Genomic DNA, 19,712 nt, shown 5'->3' with positions numbered 1-19,712 from the left:
AGTCTTGCGATTATGTCTCATGCGTCAATTCCATCTAATCTTTGGGATCATGTCTTTCAAAGTGTTATTTTTCTTATTAATCGCTTGCCTACTTCTTCTCCTCCTCACATCTCTCCTTTTACTCGATTATTCAAACAAGACCCGGATTACACATTTTTTAGAGTTATTGGCTGTAGGTGTTTTCCTTTATTGCGCCCTTATAATTCTCACAAATTAGATTTTCGTGCATTACCATGTGTTTTCTTGGGTTATTGTCAAACGCAAAAAGGTTATAAATGTCTTCATGTGCCTACTAACAAAATTTATGTGAGCCGTAATGTAAAATTCGATGAGCACATTTTTCCGTTTGTATCCTCTACCTCCCTGCCTTCGGCCTCACCACTGGTGGAATCTAGCTCTCCATCTCAGCCTCTTCTTTTTTCCACAATGCCACCAAGTTCAGATGCTTCTCCTCTCAATTCCACTGGGCCACTGCCTCTTTTCCCTTCTCCTTCGGCCCCAACTCCACTACCTCCTTTTCATGGGCCTACTCCTTTCTTTCCTTCCTCTTCGGCCCAGCTAGCTCCACCAGCCATCAATGGGCCTGCTCCTTCTTCGGCCCAGCTTCTTCCAGCAGCTACTACTCGGCCTCTTTCTCCTATTCCCTCTTCTTCGGTCCAGCTCACTCCAACAGCTGCTACTGGGCCTACTGTGCCTTCTTTCTCCCCACCTAGGCCTGCTTCTCCTTCCAACTTGCCTACTGACTCTTCTTCTACTGCACCCGAACCATCTGATGCTACCACCTCTCTAGTGCCCCAACCTCCTGCTGTGCCTTCTTCTTCTCTCAATCAACATCATATGCTCACCAGGACCAAAACGAATACTAGACGACCGAAATTATTTCCCGATCACGTATCTCTTCTCACCTCCAAACATCCCTTGCCTAATCTTGCTCTAGCCGAACCATCCTCCTTTACTCAAGCCAATAAATTTCCCGAATGGCGGTTAGCTATGGCGAATGAACTTAGTGCCCTTGCTCATAATAATACGTGGGAATTGGTACCTTCTCCTAGTGATCGAAATATAATTGGGTGCAAATGGATTTTTAAACTCAAAAGAAAATCCGATGGGTCTATTGAGCGTTATAAGGCGCGTCTTGTAGCCAAAGGTTATACGCAAGAAGAAGGACTTGACTACCATGAGACTTTTAGTCCCGTTGTCAAACCGACCACCATTCGACTTATTCTTTCGCTTGCCGTCTCACATAAATGGGATATTCGACAACTAGATGTCAACAACGCCTTTCTTCATGGAGATCTTGAGGAGTGTGTCTATATGACACAACCTCCGGGTTTTAGTGATCCTCAATTTCCGCATCATGTGTGTCGACTCAAGAAGGCGTTGTATGGTCTCAAGCAAGCTCCTCGCGCTTGGTTTCATAAACTTGCGTCGGCTCTTCTTAATCTCGGTTTCAAGTCTTCTCATGCAGATCCATCCCTCTTTGTGTGCTATTCCCAAGCCGAAATTACCATAGTGCTCGTCTATGTCGATGACATTATTGTCACGGGCTCCAACAAGGGTCGTATTGTCGATCTTGTGACTTCTTTATCTTCTTGCTTCTCTCTTAAAGATCTTGGTTTCTTGCACTTCTTCTTGGGTATCAAGGTCACTCGCCATGACAAGGGCCTTCATTTATCCCAACCGAACTATATTCATGATCTTCTAGTTCGTTCTAAAATGGATGGTGCAAAACCGTGCAATACTCCTATTCCTGCCAAGGTCGATCTCTCTAAGCACAATGGTTCTCCCATGGCCGATCCTACTCTCTTTCGGAGTGTTGTGGGAGCCCTTCAATATGCCACCATTACTAGACCCGACATCACTTACGCGGTTAACAAAGTTTCGCAATTCATGCATGCTCCTACGAATGACCATTGGGACGTTGTCAAGCGTATCTTGCGGTATCTTAAAGGTACCATTACGTATGGTATCACTCTTCATGCTCACTCCTCTCTCGAGCTTCATGCTTATACGGATTCGGATTGGGCAGGGTGCCCTGATGATCGTCGCTCTACTACGGGGTTTTGTGTGTTCCTTGGCTCGAATCTCTTGTCCTGGGGGTCCAAGAAACAGCAAACCGTCTCGCGCTCAAGTACAGAGGCTGAATATCGCAGCATGGCGCTTGCTTGTACGGAGCTTTTGTGGCTTCAACATCTATTTCAAGAGCTTCACATTCCCCTTCGCTCCAAACCGACTTTGTGGTGTGATAATCTTGGCGCCACATTTCTTGCTACCAATCCGGTTTTTCATGCACGTACCAAGCACATCGAAATCGATTTTCACTTCGTACGGGAGAAAGTTGCCTCTAAGGAGTTGTTAGTTCGGTTCATTTGTTCCAAGGACCAACTAGCCGACATTTTTACTAAAGGATTACCGGCGCCTCGTTTACAATTTCTACGCACCAAGCTTCACATCACGGATTGTTCTGCTTGAGGGGGGGTATTACAGTTAGAATAGTAAAACCGTTACATTCAACTGTTAGTTAGGATTAGTTAGTACAACATGAATGTAATCAACTGTTGACTGCATCGGTTGAGATCATAGTGTAAACTCTATATAAAGCCTATGTAACTCATTGATTAAAGCTAATGAAAGAATTCATTCACAACGTCATTTATCTTCTCTCTGTTACTCCCTCTTGTCTCTCATCTATCACTGTCTCATGAAATTTCTATAAAGAGAACTTCCATTGATTATGATAATTTCATAAAGAAAAAGAAAAGAAAAAGAAAAGTAAAAGAAAAAAAAAAAAATATATATATATATATATCTTTTTCTTCTTTTTGCTTCTTTCATTCTTTCCAGCATACCACGTAATCAGATAACTAGCTAACAATAGTAATCTCAATGTCAATTCTAACATATTATAAAGTTGTAATATGTAAATTCTTCGCCCTTCAAGATATACACACTTGGTACATATGCATATACATTATGTACTTTTGGAAAAACAATTGTCATATAAAAGGAAGGAGAGAAATACCTGCACAGTTGTCGAGTTCACCATTTCTTATTTATTTATGTACACACTTTCTTAACAACTAATCAAAGTTTAAAAATATATTATAAATTTTGGAAGACTTAATTGTATTGTAAAATATCCACAAATTAATTAATTGGATTCCCTTATCAAATTTGTCAATGAAAGAAAAAACCCGGTTGAAATCACATTTCATATAATGAACTAGTGATTTTCTTTAGGATTCTCCGTCTTCTTCTATTATCTTGTGATTATTAAATTCGTATTTGTAAAAACTTGAAAGATTTTAAGTTTTAACTTGATATTATTAAATAAATTGACGTATTACATGTGTTCAATGAAATGTTTAAAATAAAATAATATATTTTTAATTATGATATTTGAAAAAAAAATAAAGAAAAAAAATGTAAAATAAAATGAACAAACAGTCAACACTGACTGTTTTTAAAGGGTCAATATTCCTACTCAACACTGACTCTTCTCCAAAACAGTCAGTGTGGCCACGAACACCGACTCTTTTGAAAAACAGTCAGTGTTGAGCACCAACACTGACTCTTTTTAAAGAGTCGGTATTTCTACTCAACACTGACTCTTTTTAAAAACAGTCAGTGTTGGTGATCAACACTGACTGTTTTTCAAAAGAGTCGGTGTTCGTGTCGACACTGACTGTTTTTCAAAAGAGTCAGTGTTAATCACCAACACTGACTGTTTTTCGAAAACAGTCAGTGTTGATCACCAACACTGACTGTTTTTAAAGCGTCAGAGTTGGTAATCAACACTGACTCTTGAAAAATAGTCAGTGTTGGTGTTCAACACTGACTCTTTGTTAAAAAACAGTCAGTGTTGATAACCAACACTGACTGTTTATAAAGCGTCAGTGTTGAACAACAATGCTGACTGTTATTTAATAAAAGAGTCAGTGTAGTGTGAGCAACACTGATGCTTTGCTTAAAACAGTCGGTGATTAAGGGTCGGTGAAGGGGTTTTTTGTACTAGTGTACGGTACGGGTCGGGTGGAGACATTTTCATACTCATATCCATTAAAATTGACTTAATTTATACTTTATCCATACCCACTAAAAATTGACCTTACCCTACTCTACTTTTACCCGCTAATATTATCGGGTAACAGAACGATAACGGGTGTATAACGGATAATACTAATATCATAATTAGTTTTATTATATTTTACAAATTAAACATCAAAATTTATTCATTTCACACATATGTAATTGCATTTCTAATAAAAAAAATAAATATAAATGTACAATCAATTTCAACTAAATTGTTGTTATAAAGGAAAAAAAAATTAAAAACACAAATATATATGAATATATATTTAGGTGGGTTAGAAATTGACTTGAATATATATTTAGATTTTTAATTACTCTACAGGGTAATGGGTATGAAATAGTTATTATCCATACCTTTACTCATTTAGATAACGAAAAAATTTCAATCCATACTTATACCCGTCTTATCAAATACGATACAGATTGGATAAACGGCTAGAAAGATACATTCCTACAAAATAATTAGTGCAGTTTTTATGCCGGTAAAAACCGATTCATAAAAGCTCTAATCAATATCATCGAGAGAATTAGTATCTGAGACCACCGACAGGGTCGAGCTATCTATTCTCTCCTGAACCTTCTTGAACCGCATGTGCAACATTGTCTCGAAATGCAGGTTTTGCTGATCTAAATTCTGCAGCTAGCTGCTCCTGCATGTCGGCAACCTTCCGCATCTGTCATGCTTCCTCTTGTGACGGCCGTACTACAGGTGATGAATCGTCCGGCCCATCAGAAACAACGACGCACACCCGCTGACCACATAAGGTTGAGAGTTCGCTGGCCTTTCTCAAGAGGATCGACCTTTTCCTCTTCAAAGTCGCACAACGAACTGATCGACTAGCAATCAAATTCATTTTGACTTTCATTCTCCCCATCTCTGCTGTTCTCTTCTCTACTTTTCTTAATTTCTTGCTTTCTTTCTTCCATCTTAATTATGTCGTTAATGAAAGAAAATGAAAAACCCTAACTAGATGTATGGTTGGGCATATATATGTATATTTATAGTATCCTAGTCTTCGAAAATTAACCATTCTATATGATGTTGCTGTTTTTTTAGGGTTGAACCATTCTATATATTTTTAGTATTCTAGACTTGCTATAACGGTAATATTTACAAGGGTAGTGTTTGCAAATAGTTTTGAGATGGGCTACGGCGAGTTGCAAAGTAAAGCGACTATTTTACTTCACGCTCATATTTTGCGATTTTAAAGTTCAAAACGTCGATCCGAACCGTTCATCTTGTTCTCCATATTGAAATGTGCTTGGAGACCAGATTTTACATTTTTTGAAATTTTTTACTATTTAATAAGCAATTTTGAAAGTCGATGATCTGATGATCCAGAAAATTTTACTGTTTTTTACTGTTTACAACAAAACAACAATTTTAAAAAATACTTAATAAATAGTAAAAAAATTCCTAAAAATGTAAAATTTGGTCTCCAAGCACATTTCAATATAGATTAAACATCTAACGGTTCGGATAGGTCGTTTGGACTTTCAAAATAAAAATACGGTGTGAAATAGAAACGCGTTTTACTTTGCAACTCACCGTAGCTCATCTCAATAGTTTTTTTTGGAACTTTTTGCAAGAATAAGTCCTTAAAAGAAATCAATTTTTATCCATTCCAAAAATGTATGTTGCATTTGCAGCTGCGCAGCAACTCAAGCTTTTATCTTTAGTGAAGATAAAAACATATACCCGTCAACAACGTGCCTATTTTCATGGGTCAATAGAAATAAGAACTAAACGGATCACCCTTTTATTAAATATCTCGGCCCAAGGAAATAAAAGAAAAGAACCCGTTCACTACCTGCCCAGGAAAAAATAATATATTGAAGCCCAAAAACAGAAGGCCTTGAACGTAACAGGTTTCGCGAAAAAGAAAATAATTTTCCTGAACAAATGCGCATAGGATTGTTAACAGAATACTGAGATCCCAAAATTATTTTCCTGTTTCATCTCTCCGGCCTAAAGCTATTGTATTTGGTTTTCATATTGAATGGAACTTACAATACCCATAAACCGGTCTAAAAGAGAATCATTTAGTCTGTATGTAGGCTCTTATTGGACATAATGCGACAGTGAATCATTGGATTGTTCAGCCTATTACTGGTTTGGAGTACCAAGAGACATTAGGGTCTTTAGGCAAGTAGTGAATCATTGGATTGTTCAGCCTATTAACTATTCATTTTTTTTTTTAGAGGCAATCCAGATGATCTGGGAAATATATATGAAGAAAATCATGATTTATTAATTTCTTGAATTGTACAAATGCAAATTAATATTACAAAAAGGACAATAAAACATGTGCAGAGGGTGTATATGCCCAACCCCCATGATATTTGTATATTAAACTAAATGGGAAATATTACTAAAGGTCCTCTAAGTGTGCGTAGTGCACTACACACAGTAACAAGGAGTTCATAATCCAGAAAGGACCTTCATCATGCCTTCTCGAGGCCGATACATCGCTTCGAGTGGAACGGCTTTAGGAAGGGTGAGACCGGAACCTTCAGTTAAGTCGATGAGTTCATTCGTTGTTCGATCCCAATCGAAACATTGAATAAGAGTTCCTAATATCAACCCGACTTCTCGCATAGCGAGGCCTTCTCCCGGGCACCTTCTCCTGCCCATCCCGAATGGTATCATAAAATTACTCTCAGCCTTCCTGTTTTCAAATCTCTCCGGGATAAATTTCTCAGATTCCTCCCATATGTTGGGATCTCTGTGGATCTGATACACATTCACCAACACCATCGTTTCACGTGGGATGTTGTAGCCACCAATGGTGACATCTTCGCGTGACTCATGAGGGACAAGAAGTGGGGCACCAGGGTAAAGCCGGAGCACCTCACGCATAATGCATCCAAGGTAGGGAATCTGATCCATGTCTGACTCCTGTATCAACCGCTCATTCCTGACATGCTTGTCAATTTCAGTTGCTGCTTTCTTTAGTACTTGGGGATTGTTCAGTAGGATCGCCATGGCCCATTCCACCGTGTTAGATGTGGTATCTGTTCCAGCTAGTAACATGCTCTGAATTTAAAAGGATAAATATAATTAGTCGAAAAATATATACTTGTTTCCAATTTTTTGATGTAATATTATATTAGCTTGGGACTTCACAAGTTAACATACCAGGCAGATGCGTTGAATTATTTGGTCACTGTAGCCCTCTGAATCCTTCCTCTGTAATTCAAGCAAATGACCTATCATTGTTTTCTTTATTTCACCACAAGTTGTTTTATGCTCTTCAATTAGCTTTTGAACCGTCTCTAACTGCTGCTTAAACAACTGTGCCTTTTTCTTCATCACACCATTTAGATCGAACCACCTAAGAACCGGTACAAAGTCTTCTAAATTAGATGCACCGCCGCTCAAGGCAAATTGCTCCTCCACTGCTTCCCTAAATCGCTTTGTCTCCTCCATGTCCCCTATGTTATCTCCATAGAATCTCTTTCCTGCTATCATTGTCATTAACACATTTAGCGACAGTTCAAATAGACTTGTTTTGAGCTCCAACTTGTTCATCCCATCTGAGCTGTTTGACCCGACAGAACAAGTCTTATTCCATGATTTGAAGAGTCGGCGAGCCATGTCCTCGATCTCTGTCGCACGAACATCTGACGAGGCATGTAACTGCTGAGAAGAGAGGAGCTCCACTGCTGCAATCCTTCTGACACTACGCCAATAGGGACCATAGTTGGCCCCACCTATTCCGGTGATTTTGGTTCCCTTGTGTTTGGTAGAGGAGGATATCGATTGGGGTCGGTTCGCTAACACCAAGTCGTGGGTTGTGAAGCACTCTTCAGCCAATAACCGAGAAGAAATGACAAGGACCGGCCTAGAGCTGAAGCGAAGAAAAGTAATGGGGCCATACTTTTGCGATATGCGGGCCAGAGTATGGTGGAGGGGCTTTTTGAAAAGATAGAGGTGGCCGATGAAGGGCAGTGCCGGAGGACTTGGAGGCAGATTTTTTTTGTTGGTATAAGAGAGAACAAATTTTAGAAAGACAAGGACAATAGTGGAGAGGAGGATGCTCTGTAAAACTAAATTCAAAGAAGTCATTGTTAAATTGAGTAGTGAATCTAGTGATGTCTTTTATTATGATGCCATATCACGGGAAGGCTTATAGATAGAATCGGATAGGGTGGTAGGCTTACAAGAAAAAAAAATTATCATTGTATATGTCGCATCAGGCTCACGACTTCCAACAAATAAAGGAAAGAGGAAATTATGCTCTTGGGTGAAAGTGAAACTGAGAGGGCCCTGCATATTTGTTGACAAAAAATAATAGTGGGTATTATGCCTTGGACCAATAATAGTGGGGTCACTAAAATTATTTTCTGTTATCCGATCCGTATTATATTTGATAAGGGTTATTTTAACATGACGAAAGTACGGACTAAAAATAACGGGTCAATTGTCAATCGTTCCATAACAACTAGTTCTTAATTTAGTGGATCGAGATGATAACGAGTCAGCTCGTTAGTGGCCCAATTCAGATTAAATGAGTTTGATATGAGGTTTTGTTTGCTCATTAGCTTAATTAGATATGAATTTTTGTAAATTTTATGTTGTTTAGCTTGGTCTAAGAGATTTGTAGAATTTATTTATTTTTTTTAAAATAAGATTCAGTCAAACCTAGTGAATCAATTGGCCAACTAGGTCCAGATCACGAACTGACTTGTGACGATCACAATACGGATCGCCTGTTTTGTGGTGTGCAACGAATCATTATATATAGTTTTATTTAATGTGGTGTGCAACGTGTATCCTTAATTACTAACTACTATAGTCCATATCCTTACGTCTATTAATTGTGGTGTGCAACGAATCATTATATATAGTTTTATTTATTTTTTTTACATTTTATGATATTATATTCATGATTTGTTTAACATATGAATCTAATTGTTATATTTTAATTAATTACATAATTAGCTGTTAGATGTTCAATCTATAGTTTGAAAACTGTTGTTTTTCAATGTTGTAGAAAATTAATAAAAATAGCAGTTTTCAAACCAGCTTAATAAATAGTAAAAAAATTCCAAAAAAATATAAATTTTGGTCGCCAAGCACATTTTAATATAGATTGAACATTTAACAGTTTAAATTTGTTGTTTGAACATCAAATACTAAAATTAATTTGACCCCATAAGCACTTAGGTCGAAGTGCTACCGGTAGCAATTTAGCTATACTCTCTCTCTATATATATATTCATTCTTATATTATACAAGTAGATGTCCTAATCTGCCAACGGCTACGACTGAAAGATGAAATTTCATATTTAATATCAACCCTTCAATCAAATAATTTGTCTCTTTTTTATTAAATGTATATGTTTTATGTGTAGAAATCCAAATTTAGTTAATAATATATTCACCACACATACTGCCACACGATATGTTACAATTAAAATTGAGTAGAGAATTTTGTTATTTTTCTCTCTTTCTTTCCTTATTTCTCATTTTATTTTCTTATTTCTCATTCAGTCATTCTTCAATTAAGCAGACTCCTCCTTGTAGCAATATATTTCTCTGTTTCCAAATTTCTTTTGTTTCTTTATTTCTTCTCCTTCATTTTTATACATATCAATCACTTTGTACTTTTTTACTAATTATATTTATTTATATTAATAGACTCCCAAGGAAAAAAAAATATCTCATACACATAAAAAAATTGACTAGGGGCAATTATCAAGCTTCACGTAACAAATAAAAAAAATTGTTGTCTTAATTGCTTTAGGAAAAAAAAAATATCTCACAGATATATTTCTCTTCATGAGAACTTCATTTTTGTACCAAACTATTATACTAATTTGAGGCGATTCAATTTTTAATAATATTTATCTACGGAAAATATATTTCCTTATTTCTCCTACACCCAATTGTGCAGACAATAGAAATATAATTTCTTATTGTCCTTCTTTATTTGAGCATAATGGAAGTCGATATTTTTTTTTTAAATGGATATATCTTTATGTTTGTTTCTACACAAATTCTCACGTCATAATAGAGAAGATCAATAATGGATAAATCCACTTTGTTTCTATGTACACATTTCAAATTTTAATGAGTATCAATTGTAAGAAATAATTCTAATTACAATATCAATTGTAAGTTCAAGTCAGTAATTTAATCAATGCGGTGAAACTTGTTAGCTTAAGTCAGTAATTTTTGAATTGGAGTTATATTTGATGAATTCTCCTTTTTATCTTTCTATTTGATGTTTTCTTCTTCCATTTTAATGTGCAACTTAATCACTACATAACTCACTAGATACTTCTTCTACATGACAATCAAAGGTGTCTTGATTGTTGATTTTGAATCTCATATAAATGAAGTTGTCACTGATAGCAACATACAATCCAATATTGTTGATCCATTTGTCATAGTTACTATAGAAGAAGATGATCCGAGTGGAGAAAAGAAATTTACAACATAAATTAAAGTAGAGAAGGAAGAAAATGAGAAAAATGAACAATACTCTTGTTTTATGAAAATTCAACTTAGATTTTGTCATTTATCTTTGCTTATTGTTCATTGGTCTCTTTTATTTTATTTTATTGATATTTTTTTGATAAAGAGGAAATTGATGCCTAGGAGTGTATATAAAAAATATAGTTTATCGGGAAGTCTTGAGCGAGGAATAAAGTATGAACCATATTAAATTAATATTTCTAATTTTATTATATCTTTTCAATTTGAGCAATTTATAATCTATTTTTCATATTTTATATGTTGATTTTCTGAAATATTGGACTACATCGAAGAGGATCACACTGGCAATGATACTTCAAGATTTTTTTTTCATGTTATATTTGATCCAGTTTTTCATTTGCTATTGTTTCTTTTCACTATTATTTATTATTAGGATTTTAATTTTTGTCTTATATTTTCATTTAGATATATTTTTTCTTAATTTTGCGTGAATGTCAAATTAATAAAAAAGTCTCTTTATATTTTATTCAATCTTATAATATATCCCCGTTGCAATGCACGGGCATGATACTAGTGTGTGTGTGTTTGTGTCTATATATATATATAGGAGGGATCCAATTACATCCTTTTTGGTGACACCGGATTACACCCTATGTTTACAAAGTCCAAATAGTCGATCCAAACCGTTCAACTTGATAGATATGTTAAATGTGCTTGCAGATCAAATTTTATATTTTTCTGATTTTTTTTTACTATTTATTAAGATGGGTACAAAAATTCAACGGTCTGAATATAGCAATTTTGTTAAATACTTAATAAATAGTAAAAAAAATTCAAAAAAATATAAAATTTGGTCTGCAAGCACATTTTAACATATCAATTATGTTGAACAGTTTGGATCGACTGTTTGGAATATGAAAACTTTGAAAATGAAAAGTGTAATTCGGTGTCACCAAAAAAAGGTGTAATTGGATCCCTCCTCATATATATATATGAGGAGGGATCCAATTACACCCTTTTATGGTGACACATCTTGACACAAAATTATTTTTGCGATTTTAAAATTCAAACAGACGATCGGAACCGGTCAACATGATCTCCATATTAAAATGTGGTTGGAGTCCAAATTTTACATTTTTTGGAATTTTTTTAGTATTTTTTAAGATGTGTACAAAATTGTTATTTTCAAGCAATTTTGAACCATTAAAAAACAACAATTTTAGAAAATTTAAATAAATAGTAATAAATTTTCAAAACATGTAAAATTTGGTCTCCAAGTACATTTTAATATGGACATCACGTTGAATGGTTCGGATCGACTATTTGAATTTTGAAATCGTAAAAATGACTTATAAAAATATGGTGTCAAGATGTGTCACCATAAGATGGTGTAATTGGATCCCTCCTCTATATATATATATAGAGAGAGAGAGAGAGAGAAGGGTTATAATACCTCATATCTTTCATAGCTCATTATATCTCATATTTTATATTTTCATTTTCAAAATTCAAACTATCAATCCGAACTGTTCAACATGGTTTTCATACTAAAATTTACTTGGGGATAAAATTTTATAATTTTTGTAATTTTTTTACTATTTTTTAAGATAGGTACAAAATCACTGTATCTGGACCATTCAAAAACAGCGATTTTTTGCCTATCTAAAAAAATAGGTAAAAAGGTCCAAAAATTATAAAATTTATTACTAAGCATATTTTAATATGGATATCATGCTAAGCAGTTCGGATCGACATATTAAACTTTGAAAAATGAAGATACAAAATATGAGATATGATGGGATATGAAAAATGAGGAGGGTTCCAAATTTCCAATGCCTCTTGTCTCTAATACCTCGTCATACCTCATATTTTATATTTTTGTTTTCAAAGTTTAAATTGTCGATCTAAACCGTTCAATATGATATATATACTAAAATGTAGTTAGGGATGAATTTTTTTTACTATTTTTTAAGATGGATAGAAAATCACTGTTGTTTAACGGTTCAGAAATAGTGATTTCGTACCTATGTTAAAAAATAGTAAAAAAATTCCGAAAAATATAAAATTTCATCTCCATGCATATTTTAGTATAAATATTATGTTGAACGGTTTGAATCGACAATTTAAATTTTGAAAATGAAAATATAAAATATGAGATATGATGAGGTATAAAAAATATGAGGCATTGGAACCATCCTCATGAAAAATATGAGATATTGAAATCCTCCCTGTGTATAAAATATGTATAAAAGTAAATTTATAAAAATAAACGATGCTGCTTGTTTTTTCTATTTTTGAAAGAAACATCCATAGGCTTAGATGCTGCGCATGCTAATCAATAATGCATTCACTAGAGTTTGAACAAATCGGAGACAAAAGTGCTATCGTAAGGGCACCCGTCATGATTAAACTATATATCGTAAGGATACACGTCATCCCACAATTAATGATTCGTTGCACACCACAAATTAATAAAGGTGGAATTTCATGGATCCGTATCCTCCGAGGTAAATGACTCAATATAATTGAAATGGACGGCTCTGAGCAGTATTATTTGAACTTTGAGAGTCGTGTCAAATTAAAAAGAACAATTTTAGACTGTCTAATTCAATTGTACTCAGTCCGGTAACGTGAGGGGGTAGTGAATTCAAATTTCATGTAGAGGAGGGTTCAAATGTCTCCATGTTTTTGTGTCTCCATCATGTCTCCATCTCTCTCCGTCATTTTTAAAGTTCAAACAGTCGATCCGAACCGCTCAACCTAACCTCCATACTAAAATATGTTTGGAGACCAAATTTTATATTTTTAGGAATTTTTTTACTATTTTTTTAGATAGGTACAAAATCAGTAAATCTGAACCATCTAAAAACAGTATTTTTGTACCTATCTAAAAAAATAGTAAAAAAATTCCTAAAAATATAAAATTTGGTCTCCAAACATATTTTAGTATGGAGGTTAGGTTGAGCGGTTCGGATCGACTGTTTGAACTTTGAAAATGACGGAGAGAGATGGAGGCATTTGAACCCTCCTCTTTCATGTATCCCCTTCAAAAACTTTAATATTATAATATATTTCTCTCTCTAAACTTTTAAATTATACATTTTTCCTTCTAATTTTCCCAAACTTATAAATTTAACCATTTAATAAAAATGACATTTTGAACTTTGAAAAATTGAAACTTAATTTGTGATTAGTTAGCTCATCCATGAATAAAACTTCATCTGTCTTTTGAAAAAAAAAATACTTATTATTTATTCTTCTTGGGCCCAAATAACTATAGCTCATATAATAAATTTTAGACTATAAATAATACCCGAAAGCCCATATAATAAAGTCCTAGTGATTAGAGTATTGAAATAGTGGGCCTGGCCCAAATGTGCCCATAAAATGAAGTTGCATCTCGTTAATATTTGTATCAGAACAGATTTGAGGATCTGAATTTAAAATCAAAATTTCAAAAATTGAGTTACCCTGGGTGATATGAATTCCAATGGAAAGCTGGTCTATTTCCTTATTCATTAAGCCGCTCTCTCCCTTCATTTTCTCTGATCGCAAAATTCCAACATGAAAACCGCTAATATCTATTGGACACCGATTGGGAATTGTCTCTTGTTCCATTAGATACTGTTTGGAATTTGTACAATGGAAGCGCACGCCACAAATCTTTTGGAGACAATCACATTAGTCGTCGGCGAGGACTTCTTGCGATAGCACTTGTGGTGTACTGGTGTGCAAAGAATTGTGTTAATGGCAAATGGTTACGGATGAAGACATTTTTATACTTATATTAGTTTTCTTCCTACTCTTAAGTAATAATTTTATTCTCATCAGGTAAGTATTAATGTTTGTTTAAATTTATTTGTATTCATTAAAATAACGGATAACAAAATTAATTAAAAAGGAATAATTATTGAATAAATTAATAACATATATAATTTAATTAAAAAAAAGTGAGGCTATGGTATCATTTTATTCGTTTTCAAAGTCAAAATGATCAATCTGAACTGTTCAACATGATTTTGATATGTTTCAAATAAGTTTATGCATTAGATTTTCATGCACTTATGGCTAAATTTTTATATTATCAGTACCTAAGTCCCAATTAAGAGTAATTGCAGATTTATACGTAGTTTATTAGAGAGCATGTTGTGTATTAGTTCTGTGTGAATACGTATGCGACATGTAGAATAAATACATATAATTAAGATATATTTAAATTGATAGGGATGGATGATAGCATAATTAAATTTTAAGAATCTTATTTTAATAAAGTTAATACGAATTGTGTTTTCTCACGAAACAGGATGAAGGGTATTGGATCCCTCTTTCTCTTCCTGTTGCTTGTATGCGTGTACGGAGGACTGTGTTTTGGATTAAGCAGGGAACGTACCATTTCAATTGAGACTTGAGAAATCGTGGTATTCTTCTTCTCCTTTGTTGGTTATTGCGGGTTTACTACCCGAATTGTTTTAATGGTTGTGTTCTTGTGTGTGTTATTGGATTTCTTGATATATCTCTCTTTTACCTTAATAGGATCCGAGTCCGATAACCATTAATTGCTCTTGTTCTCTTTATTACTCATACTAAATTTGGTTGCAACCCTTAGGGGTTTATTATTGACCTTGAATCTCGGTTTAAAGTTTTAAACCAAAATATTAACAAATCACTTGCTACTGAGTTTTATAAGGCACCGAGCCAGTGCCCTAGTGCTTCCATGGGAATCGTGACATTGTTCTGACACGGGTACAATAATTGATACTGTTTTGAGTACTGGTACCAGTCTCTTTTGGACACTGGTACAAATCACTTGGATACGTTCCCTTGTCATAGGGGTTAAATTACAAAATCTTAAGTTCTTTTGGACTCTGCCGATAAAGGAGTTAACTAAATCAAACTCGGCTTTTGAGCCTAGTAAGGAATAAATAATAAATATTTGAACAATTGGGCTTTTGGCGTGCCGGTTGTGGCATTTCCTCAGTGGACCGACCAACCAATGACTGTGAAATATGTGGAATGTGTATGGGAGGTTGGCGGTACGGACACGACGAGATGGTGCTGGATTGGTGAGCAGAGAGGTGGAGAGGTGTGTGAAAGAGGTGATGCAAGGAGAGATGTGAGTATAGGAAAAGAATGCACATAAATGAAGCAACAATTGTGGGCTCCATGTAATTATGAGGCTTCTTTCCTTCGCCTCATCTGTGAAACCTTCTAATTTATTCGTCTCAAACAACCTAACTGTTTTTTAAAAAAAAAAAATAGCACAAATCAATTGTAAAAAATAACTTCATATCCAAATAAAAAAAAAATGTAAAGGCACCTGAACTACTAGGAATCCTGCTAGTTGGGGCATTTAAAAACAAAAAAATTGGAGGGCATTTCTGATTTTTTTTTTATTTATTTGAGGATATAAAATACAACGGATTATATTACAAGGGATCTTTTTTTTTCCTAAACTAATTTTGTGAAAAAAAATTTGTCTATAGAAAATATTAAAAAAGAAGAGAGAAAAATAGAAAAGAGTACATGTGATTTTTCTCGAAATATAAGTGAAGAAGAAACTGATCCAAAAAAACTCGATGTCAAAATCGATAGAAAAGACACTGATGACTGATTCTAACCCAGTTATGTTTTTTGTTTTTAATTTTCTCTAGTAAAATATAAAAATATTTTAAGAAAATTGATAAAATATTTTCAAATTTAGATATAATAGAAAAACACTATCTATTTTCTTAAAAAAAATTAATAGAGAAAATTAAAAAAAAAAAAACATAAACATAAGAGTTTCTTTGACCACATTGATAATGTGAGTCTTGCTATGCTATGGTGTTCCAAATTAATCATTGATTTTTTAGAGTGAGTCTATGGTACTGTGCATATCACGGGTTGGTCCGTAATATGGCTGAATATTCGACTTTTTAAAATTCTAACGGTCGATCCGAACCGTTCATCTTGTTCTCCATATTAATATGTGTTTGGAGACCAAATTTTACATTTTTTGAAAAAAAAAATTACTATTTTTTTAGATATTTAGAAAATCACTTGATCTGAAAATTCTGGACCATCCAAAAATAGTGATTTTCAATAAATCTAAAAAAATAGTAAACAAATGTAAAATTTGGTCTCCAAACACATATTAATACGGAGAACAAGATGAACGGTTTGGATCGACCGTTAGAATTTTAAAAAGTCAAATATTCAGCCATATTATGGACCAACCCGTGATATGCATAGTACGATAGACTCACTCGATTTTTTAATATATGAGGTACACCACACCACATGTTTTATTCACAAATATATATCCAAAAATTTTGGTTCTGTTTTGAACTAAACCTTGTCTAGCTCAATTTTTATTCTAGTTTTAGTTATAACAATGGATGAAAATTTTGGTTCTACACTTCCACTTCTTAATTGTATTTTGCACCAATGCTGAATTTGACAATTTTGGTTGTTGGCTTTTGTTGGGTATTATTTTCCAAAAACAAAACACGTGGCACAAAATAGACCCGACCTTAGTTGGTTTGTGATACCTATTTTGGTGAGAGCGAGAACATTTTCGTGTATTTTTTCTTCTAAAATTCGTAATATTATATTTATCCTTTTAAATTTTCAAAAACTCTCACATTTAATCAATTTAGTATATTTTCTTTGAAAACTAATTAAGTTTTTATTATCCTTTTAAATTTTTCAAAAATTCTCACATTTAACCAATTTAGTATCTTTTCTTTGAAAACTATTTACATTTATAAAAACCAACTTTTCATTTATTAAGTTTTCAATTTACTTTTTATTAAAATATAAAAATGTTGTAGTATGTATAAGAGAAATGTTCAATCCTCTAATTAGTATGTGTGGGGCAAAATTTTGAATTTTTAAAGTAAGAAAACAAATTATGTCAATAATAATTGAGATAAAATTATGTATAATATTACAATAATTCATAATAATTCACAACAATACATAATAATTCATAATAATTGAGATACGATTATGTAATAATTCATAATAATTTACGAATTAATAGTTTAATTCAGAAAGATGCTCAAAATGAATAATTCGCTAATTATTAACATATATTACTACCAAATCTGTGGTCATAGGCACCATTATCTCACGAAAGGAAAATCAAATAAGAAATTTTCATTTTGGTTCTCCCGTAATTTAATCAAAAATAGAAACAACGAGCGCTTCAATTGTACAGATCCACAGTATTATTATGGGTCAAAATGGCATACTGGAGGACTTCATACGTGGCGTTTCTTAATTGGTTAAAACACAGTTCTCTGTTTGATGCTTCCCTCCGAATCAACTTTGTTGACTGGAGCCAGGTCAAAGTCACAAGTCTTAATTCTCATGATTATTATATTATATCTTTATTACCAATAAATAATTGAGTGCGTATCCGACGTGTCCGGTGCCTATTCGGGGGTGATGTAGGGGGTCAGTGTCATGTGGGCTTTGAGATTCGTGAAGAACGTCTTTAAACGGTTCGGATTTTCCATAAAGTCATGCAAAGTTTGAGATATCTCAGAAGAAACGAATTCTAAATAATTTAGGTGCATGTGGTCCAGTGACGGGTTTCTCTGTGGCTTGGCTTATTGTGTGTCCGTGTGTGCTTAATGGGTATCTAGTCTAGAATACTTTCTCTTAAAGTCTTAAGTATAATCAGATACCTAATTAGTAAGATACATTTGACTACTATTACAAACCGTGGTAGTTTAATTCATTCCTACAGAAACATATTTTATTATTGATTTTTTTTTTTACATAAATTAAGTTCAGAAATTCCAAATTTATAATCTTTTTGCTATTAGAGTTTGAGAAACTAGAATGATTAAACTATATTAGTATAGCTACAACATGTAACAGTACAAAAGATAAAAACTTCTTTTTTGATGTTAATACATAATGGTGAGATACATGTAAAATTACACAAGTCGTGCAGTAAACTTTAAAAACTACTGAATTGCTTACAGATAATAAAATTTAACTTTTTATTTGTGTACTTATTTGAGTATTTTGTATGAAATGAAGATGTTCAAAAAATATACATTTGAAGGCACTGAACTTTTTAACAATTTTTTAGCTCTTCATCTCATAGAAAAGAACTGAAAAAAATTAGAAATATAGAATGCAAAAAATTGGCTCATGTATTACTTTCAATTATAAATTTTGAAATGTAGCTTGCCACTCGCAAGCTCCTTAGTTTAAAATTCACGTTAACATAAATTCACAATAAAAAAATTAAAAAGTTGGAAGAACAAAGCCAATGCTATGTAATAGAATAGACACTGTGGACAATTATGTTCTGAAGGAAAGGTATTCATATTGTCTGCATTAACTCAAATTTAAATTAATACATAATGAATTTGAACTGTTCAATTTGTATTGACATAAATATTAAAGAATCTCCGTACATTCCACTTCAGACCGTATTAACTCAGATTCTAATTGAATGTTGAGATGCATTAACTCGAGATCCGGTTTAATGCAGAGAAGAACTAACGGTGACGAATTTGTTATTTTATATTTTTGCTTGAGTGACCCACATGCGATCAACTCAGCGATCAACTCAGCAAGGAGAGGGTTCATATCCTCTAGGAGAGAGAGGGGTTGCGTGGGGGCCACGCGCCTCCGTGGGTCCCACGACCAATAATAAACACTAACCAATCAATTTTCCGCGGGTCCCACGACAGATGTACCTGCGAAAAGTGGGACTGGAGATCAGATGTAATATTTTCTGTGATATTACGTGTTCAAGGGTCTGAAATAGTTATTTCAGTGCTTACTACACCCAGAGTTACACGATCAAAATCATATCTATGAAATTAACATTTTGATTGATTTTAGAGGAGGGTTCAAATGCCTCCATGTTTTTGTGCTCCATCATGCCTCCATCTCTCTTCATCATTTTTAAAGTTCAAACAGTCGATCCGAACCACTCAATCTAACCTCCATACTAAAATATATTTGGAGACCAAATTTTATATTTTTAGGAATTTTTTTACTATTTTTTTAGATAGGTACAAAAATACTATTTTTAGATGGTTCAGATTTACTGATTTTGTACCTATCTAAATAGATAGTAAAAAAATTCCTAAAAATATAAAATTTGGTCTCCAAACATATTTTAGTATAGAGGTTAGATTGAGCGGTTCGGATCGACTGTTTGAAC

At 33.6% G+C, this 19,712-nt stretch overlaps 2 protein-coding genes across 2 annotated transcripts in view; one reads left to right on the top strand and one right to left on the bottom strand.

Moving 5' to 3' along the window:
* Nucleotides 1-15,114, top strand: part of LOC144560152 (isoflavone 3'-hydroxylase-like) — a 61,461-nt gene extending 46,347 nt beyond the window's left edge. The window contains exon 4 of the mRNA XM_078309330.1: nucleotides 14,841-15,114. Coding sequence (XP_078165456.1) covers nucleotides 14,841-14,939 — 99 coding nt within the window. The 3' untranslated portion in view covers nucleotides 14,940-15,114. The remainder of the gene's footprint in view (nucleotides 1-14,840) is intronic.
* Nucleotides 6,323-8,211, bottom strand: LOC144560759 ((+)-piperitol/(+)-sesamin synthase CYP81Q2-like). The gene is made up of 2 exons (XM_078310009.1): nucleotides 7,232-8,211; nucleotides 6,323-7,129 (listed from the first exon to the last, which is right to left on the bottom strand). Exons 1-2 carry the CDS (start codon nucleotides 8,159-8,161, stop codon nucleotides 6,515-6,517), a joined length of 1,545 nt encoding a protein of 514 aa, XP_078166135.1. The 5' UTR covers nucleotides 8,162-8,211; the 3' UTR covers nucleotides 6,323-6,514.
* Nucleotides 15,115-19,712: the final 4,598 nt, after the last annotated feature.

Source organism: Carex rostrata, chromosome 10 (genome assembly GCF_964058835.1).
Source record: "Carex rostrata chromosome 10, lpCarRost1.2, whole genome shotgun sequence".
In the NCBI taxonomy this organism is placed as follows: domain Eukaryota; kingdom Viridiplantae; phylum Streptophyta; class Magnoliopsida; order Poales; family Cyperaceae; genus Carex; species Carex rostrata.
Note: the sequence above shows the minus strand (reverse complement) of the source record. Positions and strands in the feature narration are given on the sequence as shown.